The following is a 24,449-nucleotide window of genomic DNA, read 5'->3' as shown; positions in this document are numbered from 1 at the left end:
TGTTTGGGAGGGGGAAGAAAAAGAGCAGGGGTCAATGATCAGCAGTCACATTGAAAGAATGGTGATGTCGAGAACTGTGTGTATACTGGGAGAAGTGGGACTATTTATTTTTGGCAGATGAAAGCATGGACCAATAAGAAGGAAAAGACTTTTTTAGCTGGGAAAGGAAAGTGTTTGCTTGAGTGTGAGAGGATGACTTGATGGAAGAATGTTTACAGGGTAAAGACTGTACATACTGGTGGTGGGAGCTTTGGTTCTTTGGGGTAACTGGATTTAGCATGAAGTGGTTTATGTTTGGGGTCTCTGGGTAAAGGCATATTTCTCCACAGCATTTAAATCTGACTCTAAGGGAGGGTTGTATAGATCACTAGTTGAGGAGGTGGGTCCTAGGGTATGTGTTGATCAATGGATTTGGAAGTCACTGAGAAAGGTTTAGTTATTATTAATAAAGGCACTGACCAAATGCTTGGAGCTATTTTATGATTAAGAGACAGATTAAGAGACAGGCACTGTGAAGGTGTGACTGGTAGATAATAAGGGGAGGAAGTAGAGTCTCACGGTGTTGGCCCCAGTGTCTTGTGGTGTTTTTGTGTGTGTCAGCTTTTTTGTTTTTACCTTTGTTGCTTAGTTCTTTTTTGCTACTTCCATTCCTCCTGTTAATTCATTGCTTTTGTTTTGATTGGCACTGTCTGCTGATGTCTTGATTTGAATTATTTTCAGTTTGTTGGCACTTTGTTTTGTTTCTTCACCTTTGTGTTCCAGTCACCAGCTGTTTCCATAGCGATATTCATTGGGGCACTCGGAGACGGCAAGACAGGTGGGTCCTCACAGTTTGGTGTGTCTGGTTTGGTATGGCTTGTCCATGAAAACAACAGCAGCTGAGACTCTGAACCAAACAGTTCCCCTTTGCAAGCTGAAAGAGAGAGAGAGAGAGAGAGAGAGAGAGAGAGAGAGAGAGATGGTTTAAGAGAGAAAGAATGTGTGAAAGAGAGAGATGGGGAGGGGGGTTCTCATGTCTAATACTGGCTAAGGAAGGGAGGAAGGGATTTGTGCACAGGGTGTAACTCCAAGAAACCTAACTATCTTTGTCTTCTCTCCTCCTCACCAGGCTCGTGGAGAAAATGTTGGGGCTCAATCCTTATGGTTTAAAGGGGGGTAAGTAAATGTGCACCTGCAGTGCCACATTCGGTTTCCACAGGGCCAGATGTGTCACTTGTGCTATGCAGATACACTCATGACACTGGCACACCTGCAAAGTTAAGTCAATTTAAACACACCTGCATACAACCCAAACACTGTTCCATTTAGACTTTTTGGCAGCTCTTTAAAGGACAAGTTATGCATTTTTTAAATCAAAGATAAGAATACAGTCATGGTATACATTCATTTGTCATGGGAAGTTGTGTCCTCAAGTGATGTATTTTTTAAATAAATAAATAAATTAAATGCTGAGCTTGTTCTTGTGGTTTAAAATGGGGTATATGGGGCACTGGTCCAAACGTGAATTCAAAAACCTTAAAACGAATGTCTATATTCAAGGCAAGAAAGTTATTCAGCATGAAAGCTTATTCCTGCCACTCAAAAAAAATTTTATTGCATCACTTCACAAAAGTATTGCGTTATTTTGAAATAATGATTGTGTTGTTTTGAAAAGATATTACCTGCTGCACTTGACTAGTGATGAGAAGAAATTTTATTTGCATATTTTTATGAAGAATGAGAAAAAACAATTTATGATATAATGGGCAAAAATACTGACTAGATCTCTCAAACAACAAATGATGTGAAAATTTTCATGGGAAAAAGAAAAACAAACTTTTACATAACTCATGTCATATAATTCACACGTCCATTATTAAGGTGCAACATTTGTGCATTTTTGCAAAAATACTATTAATACTTACTTCTGGGAAATTCAGAGCTAAAGATCAACAGGAAAAGCACATTCCCACAATACAGTGCATCTGAATTGAAGATAGGATTCTTAACCAATGAATGAGTTGAGACTCAAGGTGCAAATTCCATACAGGCAACAACTGAACACAAGATTCAAACCCAGGATGGTAGATCTGTAAGGCAATGGCACTAATGACTGCACTGCAGTGTCACCCTACATGAAAGCCACTAATTTATCCAATATTCAATTTGCTAATAAATGAAATTGACATTGTTGTAAACAATTTTTTTTTTTTAATTTTATTTTTACATCCTGGATATGTGCATTTTTTAAATATTTTGTTAATAAGGTAATATCGTGCTAAACAGTTTCAGACGTGTGTAGTTTAGTTGTATTTCACTTCCATATTTAAATAAAAACTCCACCCACAACATTTGCAGTGATCAGACAAGTGATTAGGAATGCATCTTTACCTGAGCAAAAATAGCGTTAAGAATGTGTGATAAAATGAATTATTTCCAATATCATTTTGTTGAGATTTTGACAAGTTCCACCCTCCTCTCAAACATTTACAACCACACCCACAGTCCAATCACTTCTCATTTGTGTGAATGCTATTGTCAGACACAGTTCCTGCACTCTCAGCTCCAAATGGGGTCGGAAATAAAAGACAAAGAGTAGAAGACAAAGTAAAACATCGTACAGAGGTTCAAAAACGTTGGTGCGGTACACATGCAGAGCAGGTTAGCGATTATGAAAGTACTAAAATTCAAAAGTCTCAAAAAACTGATAGTAAAGATTGCATTAGCACAAACAAATGGAAATTATTACTCAGTGAAATAACGGAACAGTGAAAAGAGATCGAATATATTGACATACAGTAGGTGATATGACAGAAGTATGTAGATATTGTTTGGCTTTAAACTTTAAGTCGGAGACTTGTAGATCGTCTAATTCATGTTGCCATCAGGGAAAAGTAGTGTTTCTTCCCAATGAAGAGGCGTATCCACAAGAATTTAAAGATTTGTTGTTTGGTGAAAATGAAATCCACATACGCAAGCGGCAGAGACGCAAAGTGGCTGGCGCATAGTGCCCGTATGGGGGTTGCGAGCAGGGGGAAGAGCCCCCTAGTATATATATATTATTATTTTTTTTATCTATAAAAACACATAACTTAGGAACAAAATTGTCCATGACAAATTAATATATATCTTATAAAATAAGATAACTTTGACCTGAAAAGTACCAAACTTATTTTTTAATTCCATTATGTACATGGCATTTTACACTCCTGTGATACTGAAATGCTCGTAGCAACATAATGCTCAAGTAGGTCCATGTCAGTTGCACATCTGACTAGTCCTGTACTATCTGTGTGTTAGATTACAGCCACAACACTGGAACATCAACAGCTCCAACATCTTTAATATGCATATACATATGCAACCATATTACTGGCATACCAGAAAGAGTAGGAAATATAAATTTGTCTTCAAAATGTGTACTGTGCCCCACATGGATAGACTCACATGTGCTTTTGGCTCCTGTTGTTTACATTGTTCCCATGGTACCAGTACACAGAACTAAAATAATGCAGGGCAAGTGCCCAAGTACATCCATTACTCTGATATACTTAACTACTGTACACACTTACAGATGATGCCCTTAACTCAAATGTATATTTGTACCCAAGATCAACACTCACAGATACATCCATGCAATTGTTTGGTTCAGAGTGGCTTATTATGCCCTAAAAAGTGGTAGAACCTTGAAATTTAAAGACATTGGCATACTTGGTACACTTTCTTAACATTTCTGGTGATTTAGCTGCAAGGTCAGTATGAACTGGTTCTACCACATAGATACAAAGGGGCATATAATTCTACATCTTCAAGTGAACTTTGGGCATTGTTGTACATTTATATCACTGGTGTCATACATCACTGGAGGATGGAAGAGCTTTGAAGGGTGTCACTTTAATGTCCAAGGAGTCTTCAGGTATCCAGGCCAGCATTCCTCAGCTGTGCTTCAAACTAGACAAACTGCATTCTGCACTATGTGAAATCTCACAAATCCAGTGTAACAAAGGTTCTACTTTGCTTGTTAGTGTCAATGTAAGTTCTGTTGTTCCTTCACATTTTGGGCTCACTGCAGGGTGGAGAAGATGTTGCCTACATGATGTTGTTGTTGTCTCTCTGCAGGCCAGGTGGGGCGCTGTATAGCATAGACAGCATGCCTGACCTTCGAAAGAGGAAAGCGGTGCCTCTAGTTAGAGATTTGGTGAGCACTCTGAATCTGCCCCCCTCTTAATGACCCATTCCTTGTAACTCCTCTCCTCTCACCCCTTCGTAAACACCCTCTCTAGTTGCTTCTCATTGTATTCTGTACCACCTGTCCTTTCACTTTCTCTTTCTCAAAACCCTTCCACTTCTCCCCTGTCTATTCTCCAAAGATTTTATGTCCCTGCCCTCTCCTTCTCCTATTTTCTTTCACATTCTTCAGTTATAAGCCCCTTTTGTTTCTCTTCCTCCCCATTCTTCCTCCTTTATGTCTATATCTCCTGTTCACTCACTCTCCACTTTTGTTGGTCATGTCTGTCTCTGACACTTTTTCTGCTAATCAGTTCTGTTCTAGTTCTAGTTAACAAATTTCTCTCTCCCTCTCTCTCTCTCTGTTTTGTCTTCACCTCTCCATTGCTCTTTCTGTTTTCTGCTGTTGTTCCTCCATTCAGCACTTTCGTCTACAATACTCTTTCAGCTCCTCAAACTTTCTCACTCAACCCTATACTCTATCTTATATACTCCTCTCCTCCCCCATCCAGCTTCTGTCTGCCTGCTTTTTATTTCCATATTTCTCCTGTTCATTGTTTTCAATCACTTGACCTTCCATTCCAATTCTTACTTTTTATGTATTTTTTCCTTTACATTCCATTTCATCTTCTTGCTTCATTCCCATCTCTTTTTCTATAAGCCTTCCTTCCCTAAATCCCTTTTTATAAATGTCTACTCTTCCTCTTACTCCTCCTGATTGACTAATGGATTCTCTTCTTCTATCCTGCCGTTGAGAGGAGGCTCCAGCTGTTCTGCCTTCTGTTGCTTTCTCTTTATCTGTTTGTTGATTGGCTCTTGTAGTTGCCTCTGTTAATATCGATCTCATGTTTTGTTATAGCAGGCTTGTTGATTTGGGTTTTGGATTGTGTCCTTCCCTGTTGGTCTGACTAGGGGAGTGGCTGTCTTGCAGAGCATTGACAGCATGCCTGATATTAAACCATGGCACAAATCTCTCCCATTTGTCATTGGCCTGGTGAGCTTACCACAGGCTTAGTAGTTCATTTAAAGAGACAGCACCACATGTAGTACCAAATGATGCCTTAGCAGTTATGGCTTATAAGAAAAAGAAGAGCAATAATGTGGCATAATGAGTAGCCTGAGACAACTTAATGGCCCAGACCAGATTTCAATTTGAAAACTGCCATATTATTTACTGTATAGGTAAAGTTGTGGGGAAGGGGTCTCTGCAATCTGAGCACATTATTCATTGCCTACCTTAGGCAAACGTTTTGCTTTATTCTGGAAACGACATCAAAAAATGAGAAAATTATCTTAGGTTGAGCTTTCCACTAATCCAGATAATTGAATGGGCATCCTTAATTAGTAATTGTTGATGCCACAGAAAGTATTCTAGAAATATAGTTTATTATTCAGCCTAGGTGTCAGTTGGCTTTGTTACCACTTTTATTAGTCAGGGTGCTGTCTCTTTAAGGGAGCTCATCAGAGGGCACAACCCAGTCCACAATGTAACTGTTTCCAGAAAGTTTGATTCTCTCAGTGGTGGAAATTTACAATGTGAAAGATTATTACAATAGATTATGACTCAATTAAACCACTATTGCCTATCATTGAGGATGGGCCTGCTGGAGGAAATCAAATGAGTTGATGCATGCTGCTTATTAGGCTGTTTGCGAGAGGCAATGCATGGGGAAGAAGGGATGCAAGGGCAAGTAAGTGCTGCTGTGGAAAAAAAAGAAAAGAAAAGAAAAGATAGCTTTCACATGTTCCTCTTAATATTGACAGGTCCAGGTTCAGCAGCCTTTTGTTATCCTCCTCTCCTCCACCTCTCCTAAAATTCCTATGCTTTGTTTGCTATTGCTTTGCTTTCTGTAGTTTGCATTGTGTACACCTTGTGTTCAATATATTGCTGACCTTAGATAGGTCTGGCCTCTTCAAACAGCAGGAGAAAAACTAAGACTCTCATCTACAATTGTAGCCCTAGAAACATAAGAAAAAGAAGTAATTTGATAAGAGAGAAGAAACCATTCAGTCCATCAAGATTGTTTGTTTAGCTAATTGCTAAGCTGTCCCAATATTTCATCTGGACACTTCTTAAAGTTTGTCAAGGTTTCTGCTTCGACTACATGTCTTAGTAGTTTGCTATAGATTCCCACAACTCTTCAATCCTAAACGCACTTCCCCTTAATATCCGCTAATGTCTCTGAATACCTGATTCAACAGTAATTTGAAAGAATTCTGTTGGATATACTTTAGAGTGCATTTGATACTTCTGTAGACCTGGATTAGGTCCCCATACCGTCTCTCCTGTTCAAGAATAAGGAGTTTTACTTCACTGTGTCTGACAGAGTACGACATGTCCTTAAGTCCTGGAATGCACTTGGTTGCTTTCCTCTGCAGAGCTTCAAGTGCTGCTGTCTTTCTTGTAGTGTGGTGACCAGAATTTCACACAATACTCCAGATGCAATCTCACTAGTGTATTACATAGCCCAGGGGTGGGCAATGTCGGTCCTGGAGAGTCGCAGTGGCTGCAGGTTTTTGTTCCAACCCAGTTTCTTAATGAGAAGTCAATTATTGCTGATGAAACACTTATTGCTCAAGTGACATTTTGATGCTTCATTTTAGTGGTCCCATGTGTTAAGGTTCCCCACCCTTAATTGCTTATTTCAATCTTAAAGAGCTGCATTCACTGTTTTAATGGCTCCTTATTAGCAATAAGATGTACTGTAAATGACAACTCAGTCAGCAGTTCACTATCTATCTTGTTTCCATTTACATCTCTGTGTGTTCATCATGCACTGTTTGATTTATTAAAACACTTAATAGAAAATGTGACAGGCTTGAAATCATTATGATCTACGATGTAAAAACCTTTACATTGCAGACTAACAAATCATAAAATTAAATAAGGTCTGAGATTGGAAAGGATTGGTTTATAATTAAGCAATTGGGTTGGAATAAAAACCTGTAGCCACTGCGGCCCTCCAGAACCGACATTGTTCACCCCTGACATAGCCTAAACATGACATCCCTTGATTTATATTCAGCTATTTTTATGATACAACCTAACACTTTATTTGTCTTTTTTAATAGCTTCAAGTGCACTGCTTAGATGATGAAAATGTTGTTGTCAACATAAACCTCTAAATCCATTTTGGAGTTTGCTTCCCGTAAGACAGTGTTTTCCACCTTGTATTTATAAATAACATTCCTTTTGTCCAAGTTTAATACTTTGCACTTTATTACATTAAAGTGCATTTTTTAAAGCATTCATACAGTTCTTAAGCTTGTCCAAGTCTTCTTGAATTGTTTTTGCTGACTGTTCATTGTCTGCAATTCCTCCAGTTTTAGTGTAGCCTGTGAATTTCACAAGTTTACTCACTATACTGAAATCTATGTCATTAATATAAATCAGAAAAAGTAACGGTCCCATGACAGACCCCCAAGAGACTCTGCTGATGACCTCACTCTATGTGGAGCATTGTTCTTTTATCCTTCCCTCAAAAAAGAACAAAATAAAGCTCTGGGAAAATGTTAAGCCAGTGGAGAAATCTGTTCCCAATGCACAGTTTCTTGTCTAAATGTTTGATTCTCAAAGTCATGCAGGGTTACATGTTTCAGGGTAATTTTTGGTGTAGATTACCACCAACCACATCTTTCACATTGTCTTAAGTCATTGCCCAATTTAATGCTATCCCTTTTTAAAATCTCTTTCCCCAACATTGCATCTTTAATTTTAGAATCTTCTCCAAAAAATCATCAACCTTTAAGTTTAAAGTTATTGAAGACTTGATGGCTTAAGGTTCATGTGACTGAAATCTTGCACCCCTTTGCAAGTGTCCTTATCTGATTCAAAAGTGCAAATCAGGTCCTAAGACATTCTGTTTGAGGGGAAAACCACACCTGATCTAACCCATTTACTAAGGCTTTTCACTCTAACTTTATGTGAATTTTCCTTTTAGGCACAACATGAGTTTGAAGTAGACTACATTTTACAGAGGAGATACATCCTTCAGATGTAGGTGTCAAATCTCACTAAACTGAAAAAATGAAGACATTTTCACTCAGTCTATCTACACAAAACAATATTAAGAAAAATACAATGAATATGGTAGGGGCAAGGTATAGACCTATGTGCCACCAGTCTAAGGCCAGCAAGCTGTCTGATTTTCTCCGGTTTGCTCCCATGGCAGGGAATTTACTTATAAAGTCTTGTCAGTAGCCCCTGCCCTTCAGCTGCAAATCATGCTCTTCATTTTCCTCTTGAATTATGGATTGAAGTACGTCTAAGATTCCATCAGCTAACAAATGTCTTTTTCCCTCCAATAATGGCACTGTTTCCCCAGGCTATGGTGAGTAAATATTCCTTTTTTCTAAATGATGGGGGTATATTGTTCTCATTTTACCTGTTGTGAAATCTCCTCCAACTTAATCATTACTGTTTTACTTTTCCAGACTCTGGTTAATTCTCGAAAAGTAGGGATCCCCTCTGCACTTGCTTCCAGCACTCTGAACAATGAGGAGCTGGTAAGATCCTCCCATCCAAATTTTTCCTGTGGTTGTTCCCGTATGATGTGTATCTTCACTATCTGGTCACTGACTGGATCTCCGCCTTGGCGATTGCCCTTCTTTGCAGAAGAATCATGTGTACCGAAAAACACTGCAGGCCCTCATCTACCCCATCTCCTCCACAACACCCCACAACTTTGAGGTGTGGACAGCCACCACGCCTACCTACTGCTATGAGTGTGAGGGACTGCTGTGGGGCATTGCACGCCAGGGTATGCGTTGCACAGAATGTGGAGTGAAATGTCACGAAAAGTGCCAGGACCTGCTGAATGCTGACTGTCTTCAAAGTGAGTAGAAGTCTTCAATAGCTTTAGTCACATACCGTACACCATTCTCCCATTATACAGAACTTTCCTGTTTTTCTAGCCCATCTAATTATTCTATCTATTACTCATTTTCTCTTATACCACTCATTGCATCTATGTATTGCATTCCTGCAGGAGCTGCTGAGAAGAGCTCCAAACATGGTGCTGAAGACAGGACGCAGAATATCATCCAGGTTCTTAAAGATCGGATGAAAATACGAGAAAGGAACAAGCCAGAGATCTTTGAGCTTATTCAAGAGGTTTTTGGTGTGGTTAAGGGTCCCCATGCCCAACAAATGAAACAGATCAAACAAAGTGTGCTTGATGGAACATCCAAGTGGTCAGCTAAGATCAGTATCACAGGTAAGACCTGCCAGGAGTTCCCTCCTTATTACTTCTCCTAAAGGTCTAATACATGTGTTTCGGAGTGTCTATAACTGATTTGTCTTGAAAATATATTCTCATTGTGTGTGTGTGTGTCTCTTTCTCTCTCTTAACAAATGAATAAGTGGTCTGTGCTCAAGGTCTTCAAGCCAAGGATAAGACAGGCTCTAGTGATCCATATGTAACCGTTCAGGTTGGCAAAACTAAGAAGAGGACAAAGACCATATATGGAAATCTGAACCCCGTTTGGGAAGAGAATTTCCACTTGTGAGTGAATCCAATACCTCTCTTGCATGCTAGTCCTTCATTAGGGTTATCTGGTCTTCCTTCTGCCCTAGCATGGACTGAGGGAGGGTAAGTGGACAGCAATATATAATTGTTAATGTGAACCTATACTCACAAATCTGACCCTTACTTACTCTATATGCAGTGAGTGCCACAACTCCTCGGACAGGATTAAGGTTAGAGTCTGGGATGAAGATGATGACATTAAATCCCGGGTCAAACAGAGGTTTAAGCGCGAGTCTGATGATTTCCTGGGTCAGACAATCATTGAAGTTCGAACACTGAGTGGAGAGATGGATGTGTGGTACAATTTGGGTAAGCTCTGGGATATGAGGATGGGTCCCATTTCCATTCAATATTATCAACTGTATATCCTTTTTGATGCATATCCAATGTTTCTTGTCCATAATGTTATCTCATGTTATCCTGTCTCATGACACAAATTATATTCTTTGCTTTATATGCCATGATTCTTCAATATGACCTCTACCACTTTTTACTTACACCATTTTCTCTTGTTTGGAATGCTGTTCGTCTTAAGGGTAACTTTAAAAATGGCAATATGTAAGATGAAGAGAAGTACGCTGATTAGACTAATATCCTTGTTTATCTAGTTTCTCCTAAATCATTTATCTTGTCATCAATCTTTGATTCTAAACAGACAAGCGTACAGACAAGTCTGCTGTGTCTGGAGCAATTCGGCTGCAAATAAGTGTGGAGATCAAGGGCGAGGAAAAGGTGGCACCCTACCACGTACAGTACACTTGTTTGCACGAGGCAAGTATGATGGCACAGTGATATAGGGCGTGGGAAATGTCAACTTTGTAGTCTTAATCGATCATCTCCCCCACAGAACCTGTTCCATTATGTGACAGATGTTCAAAACAATGGTGTGGTCAAAATCCCTGATGCCAAGGGGGATGATGCCTGGAAGGTCTACTTTGAAGAAACAGCACAAGAAATTGTGGACGAGTTTGCCATGCGTTATGGTGTGGAGTCCATTTACCAGGCAATGACGTGAGTGTAACCATCTGATGATGGGACCTTGCAAAATAATAGTATTTTGAGAATATTCAGTAGAGTGCTTTTGTGAGTTGATGTTTGTTTAAGGAGATATACGTGTTGGGCTGATTGCCAACTATAAAGTATCTCAATATTACTGAGTATTGATATGTGAGTCATTCTATATATATACTGTTGGTAGAGAATAATGGTTTAAATTAGAATGGAACTCTTTATTTTTGAACATAAGGGCTGAAGCCCATCATAATTAAATAGGTGAAAAACTACATGTGGCGAGAGAATCAACTTCTTATAAATTCTACCTTCAATCCCACCTCCCAGGCATTTTGCTTGCCTCTCCTCCAAGTACATGTGTCCAGGTGTCCCTGCAGTTATGAGCACTTTGCTTGCCAACATTAATGCCTACTACGCTCACACCACCGCTTCCACCAATGTTTCTGCTTCAGACCGCTTCTCAGCCTCAAATTTTGGGGTGAGTCTTTTTAAGTGCTTAGCCTCATGAGGTGCAAGAAACTAATCCCAGTTTTGGTTTTTCTAGTAGTAACCATTTGAATCTTTTTATTATTTCCCCCTGCAGAAAGAAAGGTTTGTGAAACTTCTGGACCAGCTACACAACTCCCTGAGGATTGACCTTTCTACATACCGAGTGAGGATTACACCATACTATACACTTATATCAGGAACTTCAATATTTAATACTGTAATATGTAAATAGTACTATTTTATAATGAGCAAATCATAAACAATTGTATAAAAAAATCATAAACCATTTACTGAAATAATATCCAGAGAGAAATAAGCATAAACAGAGAAAATAATCTTCCATATCTGCATGATTTAATACCTTCCTATTGCACTCTCTATTCTAAATACATAGATTTCTTCTCTTGACATTTTAGGCTATATATTTTCAAAATGGTTTGTCATGTGGTGGGTGTGGCAACGCTCTGTACCCAATGAAAGCGTTGGTTGGCCTGCTGGTGGTCTTTTTGAATATTTCCTTTATGGATGCAGAGAATTTTGGTTTTCTCCAGGGTTAATGTCAGTTTGGAGTTTTTGTTTCACCCATTTGTTTGGCAGGAAGTCAATGGACTTAGTCAAGTGCTGTTTTGTAATTGCAACTTATTGTGTAAAATGTTCTATACATATTCATACAATTTTGTATTAGGTAGTTTGTTTGCTGCAGTGGGCTATTTAATAACAAGGAAGGTGGCATAAAAAAATCAAGTACTGGGTTTAGGGGTGGCTTTTTAATAGGTCAAATAGAGAAGCTTCCCTACCTCAGAATTGTCATGACTAGCGAAGGAGAATGAAGCAAACTCCTCCTTTCTCTCAAGTCATATGTCTCCTTACCTACAGAACAACTTCCCTGCCAGCAGCCCTGAGCGTCTACAAGACTTGAAATCGACAGTGGACCTACTCACCAGCATTACATTTTTTAGAATGAAGGTCAGATGGCATCAAGTGATAGAAACCTTTGTACTTCATGTTTCCTCTGACAACATTGCAAGTTTTTCTTTCTAACTTTTCCACCTTTCAGGTGCAAGAGCTGCAAAGCCCACCCAGGGCCAGTCAGGTTGTAAAGGACTGTGTGAAAGCATGCCTGAACTCCACTTATGAATATATTTTTAACAACTGCCATGAGTTGTACAGTCGGGAATATCAGACTGACCCAGTAAGTATGCTCACTAAAACTTTCTTCTTTGGATTTACACTAGGGCACCAAGCAGCTGAAGACACTGCACATTCTTTCATGTTTTTGCAGGCTAAGAAGGGTGAGCTACCACCAGAAGAGCAGGGACCCAGTATCAAAAACCTTGACTTTTGGTCCAAACTCATCACACTTATTGTGTCCATCATCGAGGAGGACAAGAACTCTTACACGCCATGTCTTAACCAGTTAGTGGAACTCTGTCCATGTAGGGTGACATTTTCTAAACACCTCTACCCTAGTTAAATTGCTTGTTCTCTACAGGTTCCCGCAGGAGTTGAATGTGGGTAAGATCAGCGCAGAAGTCATGTGGAATCTGTTTGCTCAGGACATGAAATATGCCATGGAAGGTGATTACAGAAAACAGTTTATTCATCAATCATAAACTTCTCAATCTTAATCAGAGAGCCTGCAGCTCTCTGATTCAAAAGATGGAAGGATGATCATATACTGTATTTGACATAATTTAATTCACACCTGATTCAAAAAGAAGATGAGTCACATCTAAAAGAGGAGATTTAGGTTAGAGGACTGAGGCATGAAACTCTGGGTGTGTTGCAGACCTTTCAAAGCAAAAGTTAAACTATTAATCAACTTTATAATGGTATTATACAAGTTAGGTTTGAGGAGAAATACCAAAAGGAAAGACTAAGAAACAGTACAGTGCAAGAACTAAGTTCAGAAATGTAATCCATGACAACTCATTATGTGAAGGCAGTATGTCTAAGCTTAATATTTTCTTTTTATGTACACAAATGATGCAATGATCATAATATAATAAGTGTCACATAATTTAGATAGAGAAAAGTAAGACAGAATGAAGCGGCAGGAAGTCAAACTGGTAATGTAATTTCATAAAGCTGAACTTTTTACAAATGCAACAAAACTTTGAAGAAAGAAGTTTGGAGTAATTTCTGTACATTACTTCATACAACGCAGGACGATTTTATGCAAAAAATAAAAGCATTAGGAAACCTAACAGATATTCTCAGTGGATTAGTAAATGAATTGGAAAGCACCATTGTAGAAAAAATGTTCTAATACATTTAAACTAAATTACAAAACTGCTAGCTGTAGCACTTATGCTCACATGACAGCACCTCTTATGAATGGGTTCATTATTGTTTATCTATGTATTTATCTGAATCAGTTTTTGAGTTTGAGGTTTCTTAAGCCCTTGATTGTGAATCTTCTATTAGTTTTTTATTTAAAATTTAGTTTTGTAGTAATTAATTATTTTGTACCTTTTTGACACCACATTTCTATTTTGTCTTCTCTTTGTCAGGGCAGCTCTCATGTTGTTAGGGGCTTGCTCTCAATGGTAGTGACCTACGTTAACAATGTGGTGGGTTTAAAATGTCACCTATAAAATCATTTCCCTATTAGAGTATAGATTCCAAAAACACTTTTTGACGCTCGATTTTGTGATTAGTTATTCTCTCCGATTAGTTTCTTTTTGACTCATCCCTGCGATTTATAAACTCAAACCTTGGTTTTTGTTTTGGCTTTGGCACTGTACAGTAATTCTTACAGTTTTGACCCTTTCTTGGCACTAACTACACCTCTTCTTCCAGTTTTCCTTTAAAGAAAATCCCACAATGCTAGGTTTGCTACTAGTACAGTAGGAGCTAAAAAGAAAAGTGCAAATTCACAAAAGACAGGTAGCTAAAAATATTCTTAATGATAACAAACAAAGAATTTCTTTCAATATTTTAGCAGTAAAATAATGATCAAGGAGCAAACCAAAGTGTCTTAAGATCAGAAAGCTGAAAGTATAAAATGACAATTAATATGAATTCATATTTTCTGGGCTCCTTACATGTATAGAGTTTAGTAACATGTCAATAGCAACAGGCAAAATTAAATACTAAATGTCTTGTGAACTGTACAGAGTAAAATGATACTAAGATTAAAAATACTGAAAGCAAATAAATAATCCAGAGTGGACACCGTTTATTCTGTGGTACTATACTGGTATTTTTCAGATATTGCTATATGCCTGAATGACTGAAAACTTGTAAAGCTGTCATTATATAGAAAAATGTTTGGGTCAGCCCTGGTAATGATGGGTCATTTAGCTTAATGCACATTAGAAAAAATGGAAAAAAATTACAAACAAGATGATAGCAAATAGTTATCAAGTCCAGGGGCATTGGTGGATTAAAATTAAAAAACTGGATTTTAATGGAATGCTCTATACTATATACAGTTACAAGTGTTCATAAAGCACCTTGGAGAGGCTAGTCATCAGATTTCCAGAGGGTGTTGTGCAGTTGGATGCACAATTGTCTTAAACGCAAAGAATATAGGAGAATATTCATCAAAATTACATTATTTCAGAGGTTGTCTTCAGCAAGTAAAGGGCAAGAAGGTAGCCGACAAATTGTTTAATTTCCCAGATTGCAATAAATTAGATGGCTTAACACAAAGCACATACACTAGTGTCAGAAAAATGGCCACAAAATAAACTAGACTTTCAAATATGGACAAATATGTGGAGAATTTAGCTTAATGCAAATAAATGTAAAAACATGTATAAAAAGGATACTGTATATATTCAAAAAAAAAAGTCTATATATTAACAAAATAAATAGTCTGAAACATGAAAATATGTTTTGTAATAAAGAGTCTTACACTGTTTTACACAAGCAATTAAAAAGCCCAATAGGATGTATGGATATAAAGCACACTACTGTGTAGAATACACATGAAGAGAGGTGGCAATTAAGCTGTATTCCTTACTTGTAATTCTGGAATTATCATGTGACATTTTCCTCTTCATACTATAAGAAGGTTAGCAATGCCAGATTGGTCCTAGTGTATGTGTATTTGTGTGTTGCACTCCATCCAGTAATTGTTCCTGCCTTGCACCTGATGCTTGTTGAGATAGGTCCCAGCTTCTCCGTAGCCCTGCTCTGAATAAATCAATTTTTCGTTCATTTCACAGTCATACCTTCTTCTCTCCTACCCTTTTCATTCCCACTTTATTTGTCCACTTTTAATTTAACCAACTATTTCTCTATTACCATGTTATTGCATTTTTCAAATCTTTTCCCATCTGGCATTCACACCTGTCTTGGTCTTTTTCATTGTCATATTTCTTTTTCTAAACTTAGTCTTTCTCCTTCTGTCTCTTTATTGACCTTCCCTTTCAGAACATGACAAGAACCGTTTGTGTAAGAGCGCAGACTATATGAACCTGCACTTTAAGGTCAAATGGCTATACAATGAATATGTGACAGAGTTGCCTTTCTTCAAAAACCGTGTTCCAGAATACCCTGCGTAAGTGTTGATTTTTTTGTCTCCCTTATTTTTATTTTTTGGTTATCTCACTAATGTCTCCAATATTTAACCCTGACATTTTCCATGTCTCCAGAACTGCTTTGCATTAAGCTGTTTAAGGCTGTTTTTATCTCCGTCTCTCTTTGTGTCGCAGCTGGTTTGAGCCTTTTGTTATTCAGTGGCTTGATGAAAATGAGGAAGTTTCTCGTGATTTCCTGCATGGGGCTCTTGAAAGGGACAAAAAGGATGGGGTGAGTATCTTAAAGTATAATGGAAGAATCATCCAAAGATGAAGTGTCTGGAATGGAGCTGTTTCTATGACAAGTTCCTTGATGGAAATCAAATAAATCTAATGGGAATCAAGGATGCTTCCTGGGGGCAATGAGGAGTAAATCATTTCTGCAAGGCTTCTTCAAGTTAGTAAAATTTAAAAGAGTATTGATTACTGAGCGATGAAGCAAAGCAAAGCTGAGCTTTTTCTCCTGCAGGTTGTTCATCCATGCTGTGCTCATTAGTTCCTGTGCCTTCTTCTGTCCTTTGGGAGCAACTTGTCAGGCTCAGGGTGAGTCCTGGCATCAGCTGCATATTTGCATAACTAATCACACTTTTCTTTCCTAGTTTCAACAAACCTCAGAGCATGCACTTTTCTCCTGCTCTGTGGTGGATGTCTTTTCTCAGCTCAACCAGAGTTTTGAAATCATAAAGAAGCTGGAATGTCCAGATCCACAAATTGTTGGTCACTACATGAGAAGATTTGCCAAGGTAAGAGAGATGGTCTTTTACTTTTCATAGCATTTTAAAATATGTATCAGGATGTGATGCTTAAGATCTGAGGCTTTAGTCAACTGTAAAGGTCTGTATCAGTCATTGGTACTCATTCTCATCAAGAGAGATTGAGCTCACAGAATAAAAAGAAATTAATAAGAAATACTAGTCTAATTACACAAATGTTGCAATTATTCTATGATGTGTTATAATGTTAGGCTATCCATCCATCCATCCTTCCATTTTCTGTCCTGTTTATCCTGGTTATGATCATGGGAGCCACACTTTGCTCCAACAACATTGAGCGCACAATAGAGATCCAACACTGATTAGGATTTCAATCCATCACAGGGCTCAGACACCCACACTACATTTATATTTGCTGTTTATTATGGTCCCATAATTAAAATCAGTGCCATTTGTTCATAAGCCATTTAATCTAGATATAGCATTGATATATTTTGATTATATTTATTAAGTTATTATCATATTCATATTGGTATATAATGTGTATAAGAATAGAAGCAATCATTTATTGATTTGTCAGGTTGTAAATATAAAACAGAAAAGATGTTTTTTGGGGGGGGGGGTGGAAATTAGACCAGAAATTGAGTAGTGTAAATGGAAACTCAGCTTTATTAAGTTACTGGGAGGGATGTCTAGGGTCTATGAAATTGTCCTGAACACCATAAGGCTGCAGGATCAGTTCACAAAACTGCCTTACTATGTGACACTTAGTGATGCACTTATAAGGGCTTTACTTTTATGAATACATATCTTTTAAAGTAGCGCTGTATTGTTCAAGTAAGAAAGTATATTCCATCGATGAACTACAAGGTCATATTTCCACAGAAATAGCACTGACAATCACTGTTTGCCATATATTAGTCCCTGTTCCTCTAAATGCCAGCAGCCTTACCACCTGCACTTTAGGACAGGTAATCCACCTGAAGCTAAGCATGTTTGGGCAAAGTCAGTGCATGAATGGGAGGCCATCTAGGAAAAGCTTGGATTGCTGCTAGAAGAGGTGTTGGTGAGGCTAGCAAGACACACTTATCTTATGGCCTGTGTGTGGATTTAATGCCCCAGTGCAGTGACAATGACATTAAGTCGGTACCGTTTTTCGGATGAAACATAAAACCGAGGTCCTGACTCTCATAAAAGATCTTTTAAAAGTATAGGATGTTCCCCAAAGTCCTGGATAAATTGCCCACCAAGGCCTTGTCCATTCTGGGCCCAGAATCATCCTCTGTCTCTAACTAGCTATCTCTCTCACTTCTTCACAACCTAATAGCTAATGTGTGGTGAGTGTATGGTTGCCGTCACATCATCCATGTGGATGATACACATAGGTGGTGAATATTGTGGCTCCCTACTTGCTATGTAAATTGGTTTGAGTAGGTTAGAAAAGCATTATATACAGTAAATGTAATTAATTAAGAATAATCATTAGCATCATTATTGAATGTGTATCACTTTCTGAATCTTAAGTGGGTTTATAAGGGTAGAGGAGATAGGAATTGTTTATTAATTTAAAAGCCAATTGTATTTGATGAGAAAATCTGGAAAAAAAGCAATAGTACTCTTAAAAGAACTTCAATCCTGGCAACTGCAATGGAAATAGATGAAGGAGGTATTGATCAACTTATCCTTAATTCATATGCTATCCTCTTTTGGATTTCATGTTTTCAAATCCCTATAATATAATTGGATAATATGATTTACCAGTCAAGAAAATGTCAGGATTTATAACATAAGTAATTCACTGGTTTGTCAGGTCATATCTAAAATAGGAAATAATGACCATTCCCAGATTATATGACATTTTAACCCTGTGTTAAAAAATGCAATCCACATTACTTTGTCATCCTTAATTTGATTATTAATTTATCCATCAATTTTCCAATACAGAGCCAGAGAGATCTAAAGTCTGTGCTGGCAAATCCTTCAGAATAACACACTCACCAAACCACACAAAAATCAATCAATTTAAAAGCACATCTTTTAACAGTGAAAGAAAATCCTCATAAGTAGAGTGGAATATACTAACTGACACCACTGCTGGAAATAAGACTGAAGTCAAAGTGCTGTGAGGTGCCAGAGCCACATTCTGTGTCAGGAGTCTTTACTACTAATTTATTACTCCTGCGCTTGACCTTTTTACTTATCCTTCCTCTCTCTGTCTTGGTCCCTCTCCCGTGAACTGACAGACCATCAGCAATGTGCTGCTTTCCTATGCTGATATTATTGCCAAGGACTTTGCAAACTACTGTTCCAAAGAGAAAGTGGTAAGTAACTCTTAGTGTGGAAAACACACCTACTATTATGTGGTCAATGCAGACTTGTGTTGTTTTTGTCCTTATGCCATCAGCCAGTCCTATTGCTGTTTTACTTGGTCTGCAATCTTCTGATTACATTTCTCTTGCTCAAACTATTTTCTTGTTCACAGCCATGTATCCTGATGAACAACATACAGCAGCTACGAGTTCAGCTGGAGAAAATGTTTGAGGCTATGGGAGGCAAAGATGTGAGTGTTGCTTTCTTTGGGCTGCATGCCTGATGATAATGTATATATATATAATAATATATCTAATATATTGTATTATTATTATTATTATTATTATTATTATGAATCTCATTGTAGTTGAATGTAGAGGCCAGTGACATCCTGAAAGAATTACAGGTAAAGTTGAACAATGTCTTGGATGACCTCAGCAGAGTTTTTGCTACTAGGTAAGTGGAGCTTAAAAAATGGGAAATTCTATAAGGGCTGAGACTGAACATTTGAAATGTAGCAATATGATACATAGGACCTAAGATGCAAGGAGTACTTAAAGTGTAAAAGAGTTAGAAAGTGGCAAAATGCTTAAAATACTGTATAATGACAAAAGGGGGTGGGGGTGATAAGGAACTGGTGCTTACAAAACATAGGATTAGGTAATGTAACAAAAATGCTAACATGGGATGAGCCAAGAGGATATATGAGACACAACAGGAGTGAAGCAAGAAGCACACTCCAAATCAGGATAGATGAAATAAGCAAAACAACTGACATAGGAGATCATGGCAAATGTGCAAACTGCAATGGAAAATCGAAATGGGATTAGAGGGATTGTTAGATGCACTTATGTTGAGATAAGGTCATATCATGTCCCTATTCCCTTTAATAATCTTTATTATGTAGACCTGACCAAAACACCTCTAATTCCCTACTCTAACCACACTTTCAGGTATAGTAGTTCAGCAATTCCCCCTTTCTTTTATATCTGAATTCCCAAGCAGTAGGGAGGGAAACAACAGGGAGAGAAACTTTCACATTTATTCATCATGCGTTATAAATAATACACCCAAAATATTAAACAAAGAAAAATAAGTGTGATAAAAATACCATTACAACCTACTTAGAAGTTCATTTTGCATCCATATTCTTATTACCAGGCTGTCCCTCTTTTGTCCTGGTATGGCCTGGTCCATACTGGTCCTTGATCCAGCATGCCATCTGCATAGCGTCACACAGCATTGCCTGTCTGAATATGGTATCTGAAAGACATGGTCTTCTCAGGATATAAAATGGGAGATACAAGGTGGATAAAACAGAGATTTTGCCTTTCAGTCTGCCCTTAATTTAAGTCCAATCTTGTCATTCTGGACACATCTCTTGGTCAGGCATACTCAGCCCCCATCCAGTTCATGTTTCTTTCATCTCAACTGCCTGGTATTCCAGATAAATTGTCTTGTCCCTTCTTTGGGGGTACGTGCATAGACTATCCTGCACACCTGGTCAATTCTCCCCTGATAACAAATGATATTAACTAATCTGGTAGATCGTAAATGTCCCTGGGCAAGGACTGGGTCATACACCTTTCCTGTGTTTTAAACTTGAAAAATAGAAAATAAAACAAACTATTATTACCATAAATGCTAGATATTATTCTCCATTACAGATTCTTATCATGAAATGGTTTTAGATGTACAATACAAGACTTTTTGCCAGCTTTTGTTTTCTTCTCACTTTCAGCTTCCAGCCACATATTGAAGAATGTGTCAAGCAAATGGGTGACATTCTAAGCCAAGTGAAGGGTACAGGCAATGTACCAGCCAGTGCCTGTAGCAGTGTAGCCCAAGATGCAGACAATGTACTGCAACCAATAATGGATTTCCTGGATAGCAAGTGAGCAAACGAGTGTTGTAAATATATTATGTGCAAATTAAGCATGTTGAGGGAGAAAGTATTCATGCATTGTGAATCAAGGGATGCTGCGCATTCTGTAACATACAAGCCCTTGGCATATGTGATTTAGCAGTCTCTGTAAGTATGAGTCTAAATGTGAGACAAGTGCTTGGTCCTTCCTTTCTTCTTCCTTTTTTCATTCCAGTGCATGCATGCATATATAATGAGCACATATAATACATATAGGTCTGGAATGTTATGTAATGGGGAATACCGGTCATTTTTGCCTTAGGATTAAGGATATTTGTGTAAAGCCACAAGTTTGTGTGAGAATGAGATACATGTGAGAGGGTATGAAGATACAAATATGGAGGAAGCACTGTTCTAATTTTTTGTTAACATTCTCACTGCAGCCTGACCCTTTTTGCAAAGATCTGTGAGAAAACAGTTTTGAAACGTGTCCTTAAGGAATTGTGGAAGTTGGTGATGAACACAATGGAGAAGACTATCGTGTTGCCACCTCTCACTGATCAGACGGTAAGTACACAGTGTTACCCAGCTTGACTTTTTCTATAACTGAAACTCCTCGAGCTGTCACTAACCTTACTGCACCCAGTTCTCACCTGATCTATGAGAAAGCCTAGGTCAACGTGTGGCTGTGTCACCTAGCAGGCCGTGTGGATGATCAGTGTTCCCCTACTGGGCAGTACCTACAGTAACCTTTCTTTCACTTAAATATCCACCTCCTTGACTTCATGGCTAAAAAGAAAAGCAGATATGCTTGCCATTCTGAGCAGAGCAGTGTGTGCTGCAGGGTGTCCCCTTTTTGTTCTAATGAATACTTTGTTCTTGTTGTCACTTGGGCCTATGGATACTTACTGACCCTCTTCTCTGATTGTTGCACCCTGCCTCTCTGGCTACTCCACAGATGATTGTAAGTACGACACTTGTGTGTCTATCTGTCTGTCTCCAGTGCGTCGCTGCAGGTGGCCAGTCCTTGTTATGTGTGGCTGCACCCTTCTTGCAACCCTGTACTCTTCTGCTGTCTCTCACTCTCATTGTCCATGTTTTCGCAGCCCACCTTTCACCTGTCTGTTGTTCCCTTTCCCTGTCTCGCACTCTTTACACTTTCATTGTTTTTTCTGTTTTCACTTTTAACATTTATTTTTCTCTTTTTTTAAATCATTTTCCTCCACACCTCTGGTTAGGTCCTTTGGCCCATCTCTACTAGTCCCACCCCTCCTCTTCTCTCTCTCACTCACTTTTAGTCATTTCATCTATTCAGCCATCTTCTTTGCCTGATGGTCAAATTCCAAGCAGCCTTGGCCTACCCTGGCAGCCACAGGTGCAAGATAGGAACCTTGCCTGGATGAAAAGCCAGTATTTCACAGTGCATTGGCACACAGCCATATATTGACGCACTATCACGACATTTTCAAATAAACAATCAGTTTGATAAAATCTTTGCACCACAGGATTAAACCAAAGTCATTAAAGACATTTAAACAAAGCAACATAGGAGTCACAACAAACCAAAATTGAAAGTAAATTTGAAACACTGGGAGTTGGCAGCACCCTTGTTCCACTCTTCTCCTTTTTACCTAGTCACAGTTTAAATTATTCTTCAGTTACACCTCATTACATCTCTTTCTATAATTAGGGAGGTTCCTTAGTTCTGTAAATTCTCTTTATTCATGCATCACTAACTATACCCCTTATTCTCTTCACTTCTTTAAATATTTATTCCCTCTCTTCTTCCCTCCCCTACTAATTTGCTCTCCTATATCAGTCTCTTCTAGACAGCAGCATGGTGCATTTCGGTAAACAGCTGGGCCCAGCCCCACACACAAAACCCATTCTCGCCCTTGTGGGCCCACCTCACACCCTGGTGGTCTGATATTTTGGACTAGGTTTGTTGCCATGTTTCTGTGCATTGTCTTGACTGGATTTCCTGTTTCCCGCCCTCTCCCATCCAGCCTTGGTCTCTGTGGATGATTTCAGGTACTCCACCTCCCCCACCTGCCCCCCGCTCCTCGTTCAGAATCATTGTACTGCAGCTTTCTTCACTGTCTACCTGTTCCACACTGCATCTCCGGTGCAATGTTGGCTGCCAATATATGCTTTTGTCTTTTGACTGTATGTTTCTAACTAAATGTAAATGAGTAATAAATGAGAAGAGCTCTCTGATCCTCCTATGGTTTGATTAGTAATGTAGAAATGTTGCCTGCAGCTCCAAGTCTTGAGCAACCACACAAATTTCTTATTAGTGATTAGGTTGATATAGCAGAGAGGAAAACAGTATAAAGCAGGTCAAGTGGGCTTAACACTTAGCTCACATGCACCTAGAGGAATATCTGGGTTGACTTAGGATACAGATGTGTATGTGGTGGGCTCTTCTGTGAGTTTTTAACTCAGGAAATGGTTAGATTGTGTGAGCTGGGGTAATTTTACTTTTTTGATGTGACCAAAAAGAGATTTAATTAATGAGTGTATGCTTGGGAGGGATCAAATTTCATAGGCCTTATAAGGTTCAGGATCTGGTAAATAGAGCATGGAAGAAGCAGTTTATTGGTGGTGAAGATGACCGTCCAATTTAGATATTTTCTCTTAAAGACACTGCTACTGAACTGAACCAATCTAAGGCTTTCCTGACATCCTACAGAATGGAGCTGCTGCTCATCCTCTTACAGCTACAAACCTCTGGAACTAAGGGCAGCTGGTGTGGTACCGCACCAGTTGCTGCAATGTCATTAACTCTCCTCTCTTTACAGGGAAGAGTGAAGCTTGTGTGTCACACTGATGTAAGGAAATGCCTTGCTGCCGTACTCAATGTGTCTCTCTTCCTTTTGCTCCTCTGTTCTTTGTTCCTCAATGCTATTTGTATCTTTCACTCGTGGAGACTTTGAAACTTTGCACGGACACGAGCCCCTCTCTCTGCTTGCAGGGCTCCCTCGTTTCGCTGCGTGTCAGGATTTTGTCTACTTGTCTGGTTGCCCTCATAGCTGCTTTCCTTGACACTTTCACTTCCACCCTTCCACCAACCCTCCACTAAAACAGGAGTCTGTCCATCTGAGTTGTCTCACAGTAGCAGACTGAACTGTGCCTTCCAGTGCCTGTTCTCTCACTCTTGGCTCCTCTTCTTCTCCTCTCTTGTTTTCTTGCTCTCATGTCTGCACGTTTCTCTGTTCAGCTCTTGAACTGTGCCTTTCTCTTTTCAAACTTATCTATGGGGGTTAACTCCTACTGTCTTTTTATTTGTAGGGCACACAGCTGATCTTTAATGCAGCAAAGGAACTGGGACAACTTTCTAAGTTGAAGGTAATAATGGGTTTATCATTGGCTGGGTTCATTGGTGGAAAAGAGGAGCCACATGGTGAACAGAAGATTATCTTATTTGTGAAATTGCTTTTCAGGACCATATGGTAAGAGAGGAAGCTAAGTCACTATCGCCAAAACAGTGTGCTGTTGTGGAACTTGCCCTGGACACTATAAAGGTAGGTAGGCTGATGTTTATTCAGTTTACTCTACTCAATGGTTTCTCTGTCTCACTCTCTCACTGTCGACTGCAGATTTCCTCCCCATCAATCTTGCAGCTCATTTCAATTTCGCTATTTTGACATAAAATGGGAGAACAGTTTGCTATGGTGCACGCAGTCGTGTCTCGTAACCGAAAACGCATGTTTGTCGCGGATGCGAATTGCTGTATGTAGCGTGCAAAACAGTTTGCTATGGTGCACGCGGTCATGCCTCGTAACCAAAAAGTCAACGT

General features: G+C 38.8%; 1 protein-coding gene across 1 annotated transcript in view; it reads left to right on the top strand.

Moving 5' to 3' along the window:
* unc13a (unc-13 homolog A (C. elegans)) overlaps nucleotides 1-24,449 on the top strand; it is a 71,228-nt gene that overhangs the window by 22,012 nt on the left and 24,767 nt on the right. The window contains exons 12-37 of the mRNA XM_051935325.1: nucleotides 1,109-1,155; nucleotides 4,099-4,177; nucleotides 8,641-8,712; nucleotides 8,822-9,041; nucleotides 9,195-9,422; nucleotides 9,569-9,710; nucleotides 9,874-10,043; nucleotides 10,390-10,505; nucleotides 10,582-10,745; nucleotides 11,073-11,223; nucleotides 11,329-11,397; nucleotides 12,111-12,200; nucleotides 12,292-12,426; nucleotides 12,517-12,650; nucleotides 12,727-12,812; nucleotides 15,618-15,744; nucleotides 15,899-15,995; nucleotides 16,363-16,506; nucleotides 18,720-18,797; nucleotides 18,959-19,036; nucleotides 19,154-19,242; nucleotides 20,528-20,680; nucleotides 21,094-21,217; nucleotides 23,452-23,481; nucleotides 23,942-23,998; nucleotides 24,094-24,174. Coding sequence (XP_051791285.1) covers nucleotides 1,109-1,155; nucleotides 4,099-4,177; nucleotides 8,641-8,712; nucleotides 8,822-9,041; nucleotides 9,195-9,422; nucleotides 9,569-9,710; nucleotides 9,874-10,043; nucleotides 10,390-10,505; nucleotides 10,582-10,745; nucleotides 11,073-11,223; nucleotides 11,329-11,397; nucleotides 12,111-12,200; nucleotides 12,292-12,426; nucleotides 12,517-12,650; nucleotides 12,727-12,812; nucleotides 15,618-15,744; nucleotides 15,899-15,995; nucleotides 16,363-16,506; nucleotides 18,720-18,797; nucleotides 18,959-19,036; nucleotides 19,154-19,242; nucleotides 20,528-20,680; nucleotides 21,094-21,217; nucleotides 23,452-23,481; nucleotides 23,942-23,998; nucleotides 24,094-24,174 — 2,961 coding nt within the window. The remainder of the gene's footprint in view (nucleotides 1-1,108; nucleotides 1,156-4,098; nucleotides 4,178-8,640; nucleotides 8,713-8,821; nucleotides 9,042-9,194; nucleotides 9,423-9,568; nucleotides 9,711-9,873; nucleotides 10,044-10,389; nucleotides 10,506-10,581; nucleotides 10,746-11,072; nucleotides 11,224-11,328; nucleotides 11,398-12,110; nucleotides 12,201-12,291; nucleotides 12,427-12,516; nucleotides 12,651-12,726; nucleotides 12,813-15,617; nucleotides 15,745-15,898; nucleotides 15,996-16,362; nucleotides 16,507-18,719; nucleotides 18,798-18,958; nucleotides 19,037-19,153; nucleotides 19,243-20,527; nucleotides 20,681-21,093; nucleotides 21,218-23,451; nucleotides 23,482-23,941; nucleotides 23,999-24,093; nucleotides 24,175-24,449) is intronic.

This window comes from Erpetoichthys calabaricus, chromosome 12 (genome assembly GCF_900747795.2).
Source record: "Erpetoichthys calabaricus chromosome 12, fErpCal1.3, whole genome shotgun sequence".
Classification (NCBI taxonomy): domain Eukaryota; kingdom Metazoa; phylum Chordata; class Cladistia; order Polypteriformes; family Polypteridae; genus Erpetoichthys; species Erpetoichthys calabaricus.
The sequence above is the reverse complement of the archived record's forward strand: the minus strand, read 5'-3'. Positions and strand labels throughout refer to the sequence as shown.